Below are 14,034 nucleotides of genomic sequence, written 5' to 3' on the forward strand. Positions count from 1 at the left end.
CTTCCAATAAAAAAGAAGATCCAGGTGAAATAATCAGGTAAATATGTACCCCTTTATCCCCTTGATCTGCACCCTTTAAAACTAATGGGCACATTCCTCACCCTTTAAAACTCTAGAGCAGATTCTAACCCTTTAAAACTCTAGAGCTGGTTGTACACACTTTAAAACTATGGAACAGATCTTATGCCACATGTTAAAGTAATTGTAACAGTGGAAAAATGTGAAATGTAACACACAAATTATATTATGACTTTACTATGATGGATGAAAAATGTCACTACATTTCTCTGCACTCACTTGATCTCTTAACTGAAAAACCATTAGCAGAGTTTTTTTAACAGTTAAATGTTCAATTTATGTCAGAAGTGAAAGTAATCTGAAAAGCAATCCACACTGCTACATTGCATTTCACAGGGTGTTGCTTTCAAAATGTCAAAACACAAGGAGAGCTAGACTAAATGTTGGTCTTGTCTTATACAGTGATACCGGATGCTTCTCCTGCCCTGGAGTCAACTACCTGATGATAATGAGGCACCTCCCTCTCTGAGGTTTTGCAGAATTGTTTTGCTATTCAGTTTGGCACATTTTCTACATGTCATTATACAAAATAAATATAATTTGTGTTTTGCATTTCACTATTTCCGAACCTCAGTGATTGATTTAAGTTCTGGAACGGAATCTCCTCTTTTGTGAGATCCTACAAGGTACACTGTTTTATGTGAGGTGTTTTGTGTGTGTGTGTGTGTGTGTGTGTGTGTGTGTGTGTGTGTGTGTGTGTTTGTGTGTGTTTGTGTGTATGTCAGAGCTTTCTAACAGGAGGATGTACATGATGTATAGCCTAGCATAACTCCAAATGTCAGGTCAGAAGCTTTGAAGACCAGATGCCTAGTAACAGCATTTTGTCAGCATGGGGACAATTTATGACTGTAACTTCCATCCCTTGGCAGTTACTGTGAAAAAAAGCATGTCAGAGTTGCTTGGAGTTGATAAAAAGGATACAGAGCTCTTGTCACTAGTGCAAACACTGTTGTTGATAGTTATTGAAAATGTTGAATTGCTCCCAATTAACATAATTAACATAAACATAATTAACTTAAATATAATTAATTTACATAGAGAGAGAATTTGGGTTTGTAAAACGCATAACAAAATCAAATCATTGCAATTTCTGTGGTATTTTAGCCTTAGGAATACAATGTAAATAATGCTTAACTACACTCTGGTTAACTATTCCAACTTGATTTGATTATTCCAATTATTCCAATCTGATTCCAATTTTCTTTCTTTCTAAGAATTTTACAAATTAATACTTATAATAATAATTCATAATAATTGTAAATAATAATTCTATAAATAATAATGAGACTGATCAGCCGGTCACCAGTTATGGCCAATCATACTGAAAACTGATTGATTCTGGTCAACAGCCGATCAATCAGTTTATCTCTATTGATTATTATTATTATTATTAGATTTATATGTGTCCTATATATCTTATATGTGTCCTAAAACCTGATTGGCAGAGCCATGTTGGAAGCCACTATAAAATCCACTATATGCACACCTATGACAGCATTACAATGACTGGATTCTGTATTATAATGTGATCCTCCACTGAACAGACTAATCTTAGTGATTGTAGTGATTTGCAGCAAACACTTGTTAGTGGATTACATTGCCTGCAAAAAAGTGTTTACTGCACATTCTTCGTCCGTGACAGAATGACCGACCATTTCGGGAAGCTGCAGTCTCCCTTTCATTTCTTGTTTCCTTTTTTGTCTGTCTATATGTATGCCTGTCATTGGTCTTCTCTCTCCATCCCTCTGTTGTAGCAGACTCAGCATCTGAGGGAGGGAGGCACCGTTCATTCATGCAGCTCTGTGACAAGGAGGGTCCCTTCTACCAGACAGGGTGCCGTCCACCGCCCAATCAACAAGGGACCAACGAGGAAAGGCCCCGTTGAGGCAACTGGGTGATGCTACAGTGTCAGGTCAATGTGAAGGGCCCTGTCAAGAGGAAGGGGTGTGCCAGTGTGCCTCCAACACCATGGATAAATGGACCTCAGAAAAAAGGGTGGCCTCTATGGCCTGGGAGATGCACATGTGCTGTGCCCATGCTGGAGAGGCTGGGGGACCCCGCTGCATGGGCGGGAGCAGGCTCCATTGCATCCCCACCCTCTCTCCCTTTTTTGTCTTTTCGCTACATGTTTGGGGGGGGGGGGGGGGGGGGCAGCACTGGGTTTACTATCACGGTGACATCCGCCTGCCGACAGCTACCAGCAGTGCTGAGCACATGGACTTGTGTTTATGTTCTTGTGTTTGTCATGTTTCGTGTTTATTTGTCCACGCCTCCCTCAGGTAGTGTGTTTTGGTTAGTAGTCACACCACCTGGGGGTTATTATGTCATTATGTTTGTGCTTATTTAAGCCTGCTGTGTTTGTATTACCATTGTCGGTCATTAATGTTATGTTGGCTTCTTTCGTTGAAGTGCACTATATTTGGTACTATGGTCAGTGTTCTTTATGGCAATATTATACTTTGTATTAAACTACAATAGGTAAATCAACAAAAATAACTCAACAAACTCCATAAACCTAAATATATACGCAGAAACAGTCGGGCTCAGTAAGAATCTCCCATGGAATCCTCAATGCTTTGCAAATAGTATACAAATAATAGACTTATTTGGTTCCTATTTATCAGTTCTCTCCAAAAGAACATATAATAGAAGATTAACTTTAAAGGTGACTAAAAAAGACAGAACATGCCTTAAGGCTGGAGGTTTGTATAAAATCACAACATTATTTATTGCTCATGGCTGTTAAGTACACAGATATGGAATAGATGAAAGAGGAGAGGTGAAAAGATGTAAGCATGAAAAATTTACCTCCAGTCAGATCTCAACCAGAGTGGTTCTGTGTGTACACTGTTCTCTGTAACATCTGGTTAGAGTTATCAGGCTGCTCAAAAACCCTGCTGCAGCCTCTTACAGTACACTGTGAGGTCAGCAGACCTGGTCAGAGCCCGGCAGCCAGTTAATCAGCAGGGGCTGCAGACTCAGATTAACATGCTTTAAGAGCCTCCCAACAAAGGTTACCCAAGTTAAGGGAGAGAGAGAAAGGAGAGAGAGAGAGAGAGGGAGAGAGGGAGAGAGAGAGAGAGAGAGAGAGAGAGAGAGAGAGAGAGAGAGAGAGAGAGCAAGAGATTTGGTGTCTGTTTGTCTGTTCCCCAACTCCTGCAACACATAGTCCTGTGTGTATGTAATCTTTAGCGCCAGTTGCCAGAACCCAGAAAGGAAGTGATTACATCAAGCTACAATGCATCCTACAACAATAGATTAACAAGCAGAAAATTAAAACCTGCTGTGCTTCCAATGAATGACATCTCCACAGAGTCCCAGCTTTTATTACATGTAAGGTTACTTGCATTTTCCTTAAAAGGGTGATAAGTAGCCATTCTGTGTCATGCTGTCTTTTGGGTTCCGATAGTATCATTTCACCTTGACATTGTAAAGTTCTACAATGACTCATTGCAGAACCACAGATTAATGTTCAGTGTGTAATGGTGGGTCAAGGTTAGTTATGAATCAGCAATGGCCACTAAAATTTAGATATGCACCTCTAACATAATGATTGAGACTTTATATGTGGTTATTGCTATTCAAAGCTCCTGATATCATAAGTTAATACATTACAATAAAGTTTCATTAAATGGATTAACTGTAGATTTTGGAAACTCCCAAGATATTTAGTGCTGTATTATAAGAAGTAAAAAAAAAAAAAAAAAATTACTTTTATGGAACAGAAAAACTCCGACTGAACTAAACATGCCTTCCTCAGCTTGTTATGGATGTACAGGTTAATTGGATACAATGTTGAACCACATCATATGTAGTGACTCCACATAAAGTGAAGCTGCAATCTGGACTTGCTTGGAGCACTGTGCTAGCCTGACATCTCAGTTATAAATGTATGGTGATTAATGCATTGGGTTTCTCTTTCTTTCATGTAAAGCATTCTCTTCATCTCAAGTGACTTTGGAGTTATTTACTATGGCCATCACTCCTTCCTGACACAATTCATGATGGAGCCCAATCCTCTCTCATTGACTGCTGAATCAAACAAAGGCCTCAGTTTGTATAATACATTTACAATTAGGATACATCCACAAGGGCCTGCAGACAGACATGTATCATGCAAAAGCCAGAGATGCAGGAAACACTCAGAGAGAGCATAGGTGGGAACACAATGGGAACTTCAGGATCAGAAGTGGTTTGGAATCAGTGGCGATTCTACCAAATCAGTGGAGACTACCAGATCAGCATTGTTGAAGGAATTAATATTTTGTACAACATTCCCTACGCATTGACTTTCTTTTCCAAAAATAATTTTAATATTCAATTCAAAAAATATTTTTTTGTTGAATACACACTCTGGGTGAATAATTCTGCGTGAATAATGGAATATTAACTGCCAAAGAACCATTTCTACACCTGCCATTTCTTCAGGCTTGTGTCTATGGTAGATGCTTCTGCAGCAACTGCATCTGCAGCCTATGAGAAGATCTCCTGTTGTCTATGGAAGCACTACCAAAAGCAATAGGTTAACTGTAGCTGCATAAGTAATTCAGGAACAGTGGAAATTGATATAGCCGAATCATTCTGATTGAAGTTCTTTTCCTGACTATGGAGAGGATCTAAAGGATCAGAAAGAAGCCATTGGAGCTTTGCACAGTGCACTGAGGGGTCCCATGTACGTCCTACTTTTTATAAGGCAATGTTTTATAAGACCATGTTTACTAGTCATATTGACCTTATTTTGGTAAAACATCTTGTTTAATATAATTTAATCAAAATAAAAGTTATAGTTTAATGAACTCAAAGGAAAGAAACTCTTAGTATGTCTTGTTTATATAACCAAGGAAGCTAATTCTTGCTGAACTAACATCTTGCTGACTGTGTAAAGCTCAAGAGGCTGGTTGCCAAGGTCATCTGTGATTTGCAGGCAGAGGCCAGGGTCCTGATGGCCTACAGCTATCCTCCCATGGTATTTCTAAGACTTTGCTGAAGCTAGTTTTAGAATACTAGATTTATGCACAGGCTGACAGAAGAATTCAGGAACTGTTCAATGTTCTCATGTAAATGTTTTCATTTGATATAAATAAATAACCCTTGTTGGTTTTCAAAACCACATCATGATTTGAGTTACAAACTCCTGGGATTGTTTCTTTATAAGAATACTGATCAACAGACAACAAATTTAAATAAATGCATTAATATCTAAAAGACTCATTCTAATTTTATATATTTAAATAATTTAGGAGTATGTTTCATTAAACTTTTATTAAAATAAGACCATTTTGAATAGTACATGAACCAGTGCACAAAAAGTATACTTTTACGACAGTGAAACAAATTGTTTAACTTCCACCATATTCTGACTTTAGAATGCCCAGCTATACTGATATGCATGAGTCCTCTCACTCCATTTCCAAGTTTTTCTTCAGATGAAATGCTTATTAAACCCCTGAGGATTTGACCCAGTGTTGCCATATAAAGACATTAGTCCAATGAGGAAGAGATGCCTGTGATCACGAGTTTAGTCAGTATTGGGTATGAAGGAGTTTAGGAAAAAGACAAAGATACACTGCCTGGCCAAAAAAAAAGTCACCACCTGGATTTAACTAAGGAAATAGGTAAGAGCCTCCCATTGCAAAATTACTGCATGGGTGATTATGTTTGAGCTGGCAACAAGTTATTTAACCACAACTGATGCAGTGAGTAGTTTCTCATTTGTTAAACAACCATGTCGAAAGACACATCCTGTGGTCGTGGAAAAGATGTCAATCTGTTTCAGAAGGGTCAAATTATTGGCATGCATCAAGCAGAGAAAACATCTAAGGAGATTGCTGAAACTACTATATTCGGGTTAAGAACTGTCCAACGCATTATTAAAAACTGGAAGGACAGTGGGGAAGCATCATCTTCGAGGAAGGAATGTGGTCAGAATAAAATCTTGAATGATCGTGATCGCCGATCACTTAAGCGTGTGGTGAAATCAAATCGTAGAAAAACAACAGTAGAACTCAGGGATATGTTTAATACTGAAAGTAAGAGCATTTCCACATGTTCAGCAACGTTATGTGCCCAAAGAATGAGGTCAGCTGACTACCTGAATATACTGAACGACCAGGTTATTCCATCAATGGATGTTTTTCTTCTCTGATGGCACGTGCATATTCCAAGATGACAATGCCAGGATTCATCAGGCTCAAAATGTGAAAGAGTGTTTCAGGAAGCACGAGACATAATTTTCGCACATGGATGGGCCACCACAGAGTCCAGACCTGAACCCCATTGAGAATCTTTGGGATGTGCTGGAGAAGACTTTGTGCAGTGGTCCAAATCTCCCATTATCAATACAAGATTTTGGGGGAAAATTAATGCAACTCTGGACAGAAATAAATTTTGTGACATTGCAGAAGATTGTGGAAATGATGCCACGGCGAATGCATGCCGTAATCAAAGCTAAATGCGGTCCAATTAAATATTAGAGTGTGTGACCTTTTTTTTGGCCAGGCAGTGTAGTTTCGGTTTGATTCAAGTCAAGCTAGTGAACACTGCCAGCTACTCCAATATTCTCACACACACACACACATAAGGGTCAGTGTTAGTTACCATGTTAAAAAGCCAACTATTTTTGACAATATATCTTGTCCAATTGCCCCAGTTTTAAAAACTGCCTTATCCATCTGATAAACTACAAATTTGTGTAATTTGGTTTATCAGTGGGATTTGTTTTATTTATTGATTGGCAGCTTCCAGTAGACTCACCTTTCACTAGATACTATTATGTAAGTTCTTTATTAGAGATCAGTGTATATAACCTAATCCAAAAGTTTACTATACTCTGATCACTTGCCATTATTTTGGATTACTTTTTAACCTGTTAGCTGCCGAAGAGTTTTGGAACGCTGGTGCCCTACATTGGCAATCAATATTTCCACCAACAAGCTCCCACAGACAGCTGTGGTTGTTGGAATATACGGATTAAAAACATTGTTCCTTTATAGGAGATCATGGACTGATCCATTTTAATTTTTTTTTAAATAATGGACCGCAATCCTGTTGAAAATTGTACAAATTAAGTTGTGAAGAGGCATATATAGAAACGCGGAACATGATCTGTGTTCTTCGGCCTACTGCATTAAAACTAAATTGTAAACTGTAAGTAGTAATCTGATACCTGTCACGGTACGGCCCCTCGTCCCAAACGTCTCCCTATGTGTGTTCGTCAGTATGGCCACGCCCTCCCTGTGTTCCACACCTGCTCCTCGTTGTGTGTGGTTAGTATGCGTGTATAAAAGTCTATAGTTTATGTGTTACTGTTGTCGGTGTTTGATCCTAATAGACTGCGAGCTACGTCTAAGTTTTATGTGTAATAATAAACGTATGTTTCTGTTCTGCGCGACTTGTCCCCGCATCCTGCTTTGCCTACACGCGTTACAATACCTAGTTGTAGGACCTAACATGAGAAAAATTCGGCATCAGTGACTGGCTGTGTTTACTCCAGTAATCGGAGGTTTATCAACTTTAAATAAAAGAAAGCAGATCTCATCAAAACAACTTTTACTTAAGGCCTATAAAGTCAAATGAAACAAATATATCCATGAAAAACAAACCCATGTTAAGTAAAAAAAAAAAAAAAACATGTTCATGATGAACAAAGCTCACAAATGCATGTCTGTGTCACGATCAGTCCCTCCCAGCTTCTGTGTTTTCCCTGATTTGTGTACCTTAGTTCCATTCCCTAGTTTCGTTCTCTCCGACCTCGTTTAATTTTCCACACCTGTCTCTCGTTTCTAGTCTTGTTAAGTTCATGTATTTAAACCCTGTCTTGATCCCGGTCTTTTAGTTATTCATTGATGATGGTTGAATGTATGTTTATATTAATGGTTACGTTTCTTTGTCCTCTGTGTTTCCTGGTCTCTTATAGCCTGCTTAATCTGTGTGCGTTTAGTTACTCGTGTATCCTAGCCCTTGTCTCGTTGCATCTCCGTGTTGGCTCTTTGACCCTGGACTGTAATAACGACTCTGATTCTGGATTTGCCCCTAGTAAATCTCGCTCTTCTCCGCACATGCGTCCGCCTCCTTACCGTTCACCGTTACAGTCGGTTTCATCACATATGAATGAATGGAGTGTATGACCCAAAATGCCCCCGCAATGTGTGCAGAAACCCAACACGTGGCACAGTGACGATAATGTTACTGCAGTGCAACAAACAACAAAAAGGAAAAAAGACGAAAGCAAAAAGGACTGCGTGGTCCTTGTTAAATTTTAATGCAATCCTGCTAGTAATCATATTTTTAAAATGTACCAGTAATCTAGTTGCTGCATTTCTTCTGTGTCTGTAACGAAATACTATTACCCATTCTGTATCCTCATGGGACTCCTGAGATGGCTAGAATGCAAGAACTAGAGTACTGATTGCTTTTCAAGGCACTGCCACTGAAGCTTCTGTTTGTTCTTCTTTAAAGACCTTCAAGTGACCTCTCTCTGCTGGTCCAGTGTTCTGCTAAGCTCAAGAGATATACAATGGGGGTATTCGCCATGTATGCTCTAGAATGTATGCGTAGTGCTGTCTGCTGATGCTAAGTGCATGACTGAAGTGAATGCAAGTTTGCATGGGAGAGCAGACCACTATCTAGACATTCCCAAATCTCTGGTCTTTCTGTGAATGCAATTACCACTAACAACACGTGCGTAGGAGTAGGGTTGGAGGCAGTCTTAAAGTGTACAGCTCATGGGTGAACTGTTTCTCAGCAACATGCCAGGCTCTAATTTTTGACTCCATTTCAAATTACACCAACCAAAACTATCTTAATAATTTAATGTAATTCTGCCCATAATCATAATATAGCAACAAAAAAAAAGGGTCAATTTGAAATTTCATTATAGTGTGAAACTATTTCTAGTATTATTTCTAAGAATAGTGCACATTATTTTAAGATTTCACTATTTCTTACAGTGATATGCCATTACTAACAGTAGTGTTATTTATAACAGTGTTATTTATAACAGTGGTACACTATTTCTACCAGTGGTGCTATTTCTAGCAGTAGTGATCTATTTCTAACAGTGATGTAATAATATTGGTCCACTATTTCTATCAGTGGTGTGCTCTTTTTTTATATTTTCTTCTCTATCTGCATTGCAGTGTTTTTCAACAGCTTTTATAAGTATTATTATTATTTCACATTCCGCTGCCACTGACCTTTCTCGCTCCTGCTCCAGCAGATTAGTGAACTCATCGCTTTTGCTCATGAACTCGCTGTGATTGCGCTTCTCATCTTCCAGCCTGTGGAGAGTCTGTTTGTGTGCCTGTTCTACCAGCAGTAGCTGTTCCAGCATGCGTCTGTATGTCTCTCTCTGCTTCTCCACCAACTTGTCCAGCTAATGCACACATGCGTAACACATACACAACCAATACAGCAATGAGGAGACGGGTTGTGCAAGCTGAAAAAACATTACCGTCAACAAAGCTCTGTAACAGGAGATATGTTCTTTAGGTGAATATTTACTAAAGAACAGACACAGAATCTCATAGGGTGACCTATACACATTGAATGCAGGTTCAAAGGAACAGTTTTACACATCAACTAATGTAAAACACTTTAACAATTAGCATAACTTAAATTAGATCTGGTTACTGGTAAACATCAGCATTGACAATGACATTTTTGAACTACATCTACAAATGTCCTAGGTGTTTTCTTAAGCCCTGACCTCTGCCATCGGCTTCTCATAAATGTCGTCCTGCCAGCCACATCCCTTTCCCTGTATGGCATCTCTCTGTAAGGCCTGAAGCACTTTCTCGGGGGTGACAAAGCCATACTGTGCCTCCAGGAGAGCCAGGTTTATCTTATCTGCCTTCAGCACTGTGATCACCTCATCTCTTGCCTGTAAAGATGGCAAAGGAAAGGCACATGTGCAGAAGGATTTTAATGAATCAAATTAACAATACTATTGTCCCACCCTCAACCTCAATACTACTGTTAAATCCCCAATACCCTTTCCTGGCCACACAAATGCTCTCTGTCCCTTTATCTGTCCCTTAAACTTTCAAGTTCTCTCTCTCTCAAGCCATGCTTTGTGAAGTGTCTGTGGGGAAGAAAGTCGTGAGGTGAGTTAAGGCTACCTAGCTTGGCATATAACTGCAGAATCCCTCTCTGGCTAGACATAGCCCTGGAGAAGCCTTTAACATTTTTTTGTGTTCCTCTCAGAGGTCCATCACTGTTACTGCCCCTCATCATCACCCCACGGCCCATTCATTTATTATATCCAGACATCCAGTCAGTGACATGAACTAATTAAAATTCTAAAAGACTCTGACATGTGATACAGAAGATCTGAGGTAGCATAACACCTGAAACAGTGAATGAAGTAGAGTCATGGAGTCATGGGGAAAAGAATAATGGGGAAACGGAGTCATGGGGCAAGCAATGTCATGGAGGAAAGGTGGTCATGGAGCAAACAGAGTCATGGAGGAAACAGAGCTCAGTTCATTTGGACTGTCTTGCTCTGTTTTGATGTTCTGTCCACTTCTACTGAGTTCAACAGCTCTGGTGTATTCGATAGCTTTAGAAATTCACATATAACTGAGGTTATGATTCTGTTCTGACGCCATCCCATTCACTGATTCTGTTCTCACCTGCAGCTCTCCTTCCAGCATGCTGAGCAGGAAGAGGAGGTCATCACGAGAGAGGTCTTTTCCTTTGCTGGACACTGTTGTCCTGTCTGTGTGTCCGCTGTGCCCACTGTTGCTGCTCTTATTGTTGCACTGTACTGAGCCTGGATCATCTGGGGGTTTGCTGTTACATCCTCGGCTCGTGTGCCGTTTTTTGCATGATGGCGCCTCATGTTCAGTCTGTCGCTGTGACCGAACTCGCATCTGCAATGGCTTCTCTTCTGCAACATTCTCCAGACTGTTGCTACGGGAGCGCATGGCTATTCACCTGCATGAAAACAACAGAAAAGGTGTGTGTGTGTATTTGTGTGTCCATGTGTGCGTGTGTTTGTGGGTATGATTTAATAACAACTGTATCCACAGTGTGAATGCTCAGGCGGCAAGCTTAGCCAGAGTGGCAGCTCATGAATAACTTTAAACCTGTTCAGACCTATCAAAGAGAGCTTCTTCATTAGAATGTGTATTAAGCAATCATAAGAATGAGGTCATCCACACAAGCTGCACTTGATCATTACCCTTACATCCACAGAATGTGAATATACATAGACACTTAGACAAACATATGGCACAACTGAATCATCCATGAGGTCATCGGTAAAGGCAAGACCACAGTTGCAAATCTGGTCTGAATAATCTACTCTTGAGCATTTGTCACAATTGTCAAATACACAAATGCATACAACTTATGCATCCACACCAGAGCAGTGTTGCCTGAAACTATACTCAAGTAGAAATCTTCAGTGCGATTATAAAACCTAAGAATAAAACATAGCCTACAAAAATAACCTGAGTAGAAATAAAAAGTAGTGGGTCTACTACAGAGTTATCTATAAAACTAATGTAAAAATCAGCTCCCTGCATTGTGTATTTCTAAGGATTCTTGCAACCGCTATATACATTTTATGTATTATTATTAAATGAAGTTGCCTAAGTACTATTCTCTTATTTTTATGAGTTCTCAAATAAAATAAAGTATTACCAGGGGTTAAATCTTAAATTTCATTCTTAGTAAGAGTGAGGAATGAGTCTGGGCCCACTGGTGGATACTTTGAGTATAAGGGGTTGGACTCCAGCACTTTTGATTTATATGAACTGCAATCAGAGCTGATCTCCAGTACTAGAATCTGACAGATATTGAAGTAATTTATTCAGGAAATCCATGCTAACAGACAGCTAGATATCTACAACATACACCCCCCCCCCCCATGTTCTGTCATCACTCATGTTCCATTGACTTTTTCGCGACTGCACATTTAAATGACTCCCAGTACCGGCATTTGCTCCTCCTTCCTCCTTGTAAGCATATTTACAGTCTGTCCTTCAGTTTATTGCTGTTGGGACTTATACATTAGTTCACAGTACCCCACCTTTCAGGAAATAACAAGATAGAAAATTGTCATTGTTTTTCCTGCTGAAAAAACTATTACATCTTAATTCCAAAGGTCTCTGCACTAGTAGCCTGGTTGCATAGCCAGGTAAGCTTGACACCACAGAGCTAGACAAGTCAAACATGTCTTGACACAGCAGTAGGTCTATTTCATGTGAATGGAATTTTAAATAGGCAAATTGTATAATTATGAAATTTACTGTTATTCTATCTGGATGCTTCGAAATGCATTTCAAGAGGTCAAGAGGGCAATGAAGTAAAAAAAAAAAAAAGGTGACAAGCAAAGAATACTGTAGGGTTGGGGTCTGACCCTCCAAATGTATTTGAATCAAGCCATGAAGACAGAACAGATTTATCACTAGATTTAACCACAATGTAAGATTTTACACTTACATTGTTTTCAGGGCATCTTCATCTCCAGCCTCTTAGTTTAACCCTTACCTCCGGGTGTGATAAAAAGCAAATTGGGTGCTTTTATCAACAGTACATTTAATCACAAAGCATTAATCCGTAACTAATTGTGAATGATTAAAACATAACTGAGTTAAAAGCAGATTCCTTTCCTTACACATATAATGTATTTAAGTGTGAAGAGCGTTATGATTTTAAAAGTTAAAATGTACCATTGTTTTGTCTAAGTACATTGAACTGAGTAAATGTAACAGCCTTCTTTTGATAGACACACACAAATGGCCAGACACAAACATGTGCATCTGCACACGCACACAGTTTCTAGCAGAGAATATCTCCATTTCTTTCTTGATGACTGACCACAAGAAAGACGCAATCAGTGACTTCCAACTTCTTCTGAACTGCAAGAAGCAGTTCAGAGATTTGCTCTTTAGATTTGAGAAACATTTTGCCTAGAAGTGTCAGTTCATTTTTCACCAAGTTGCACCGAGGGCGATGTTAGCAGAAGAGCAAAACCTGTTGTGTGCCTTCATTCTTTCACAATTAGCACATTTTTTTTGATGCCTGTAATCCTGGCAACAGAGCAAAAGGAAACATACCAGAACACAAATGTCTAATTACTCTCCATATAAGGAAAGAAACCATAGAAAGAAATTTCACTCTATTCCCAAATAAGAAAAATTAATAAAGATGGTTCAGGCAGGAATTTTAACAGGAGCTTTGAGAAACAGGCATGTTGCTACATCTATGCAGTGTTCACATATGTCTTTGAAAGCTGTCTGTCAGCATGTGCCGAGATATGGGCCGAGCCAGTGCTCTCCTCCAGGCTATTGATCTGCTCTGTGATGATGCTCAAGTAGCAGTTCAACAAGATGCTAAGACGCTATGATGCTAAGACGCTATGATGCTAAGACGCTATGATGCTAAGGTGGCTGGCTTCACATGCCTTATTTTTTATATTGATTGGTGCCATAGAATCGTAGCAATTCAAACAACAACTAAAACTGGAGGGATGATTATTTAAATAAATAAACAGGGAAAAAAACACACACACACACACTTGTTCTAAATGGAATAGGGTTTCCTTATTTTCAACCAAATCATTAATCTATACATATCACAACTTAGATTTCTGGAACTTCATTTAAAGATGCCTAATAAGTACATAATTTACCTCAGAGTTGCTGAAACCCTTAAAAGTGATGATTCTCTGGATAAATATTTAAAATGTAAAACTAGGATCTGGATCTAATGTTTAAGGAACATATGTTCTGTATCTGTGACATATGTGATGTATTTTGCCGGTTGTATTTTGTTCATAAACAAAAAGCTTTTAAAAAGGCCCGTTTTGGCACATAAAAACATTCCGCCTGAGCCTGTGAGTAAATTAAAACAATCACAAAAACTAAATTAGTTACAATCATGAACTTCATTTAACGAATTAAATTATCATAATCAAAAACAGAAGGTGATATATAATCATATCACATA

At 39.0% G+C, this 14,034-nt stretch overlaps 1 protein-coding gene across 2 annotated transcripts in view; it reads right to left on the bottom strand.

Moving 5' to 3' along the window:
- The window catches only part of filip1l (filamin A interacting protein 1-like), a 59,810-nt gene that overhangs the window by 30,900 nt on the left and 14,876 nt on the right, over positions 1-14,034 (bottom strand). The window contains exons 2-4 of one of the 2 annotated variants that reach the window (XM_027011395.3): positions 10,710-11,013; positions 9,785-9,958; positions 9,273-9,451 (exon numbers count right to left, since the gene is read on the bottom strand). In XM_027011395.3, the coding sequence (XP_026867196.3) occupies positions 9,273-9,451; positions 9,785-9,958; positions 10,710-11,003 (647 nt within the window). In that variant the 5' untranslated portion in view covers positions 11,004-11,013. The remainder of the gene's footprint in view (positions 1-9,272; positions 9,452-9,784; positions 9,959-10,709; positions 11,014-14,034) is intronic. The other variant, XM_027011396.3, reaches the window with a different exon arrangement.

This window comes from Electrophorus electricus, chromosome 23 (genome assembly GCF_041902795.1).
Source record: "Electrophorus electricus isolate QZ-2024a chromosome 23, ASM4190279v1, whole genome shotgun sequence".
NCBI lineage: Eukaryota > Metazoa > Chordata > Actinopteri > Gymnotiformes > Gymnotidae > Electrophorus > Electrophorus electricus.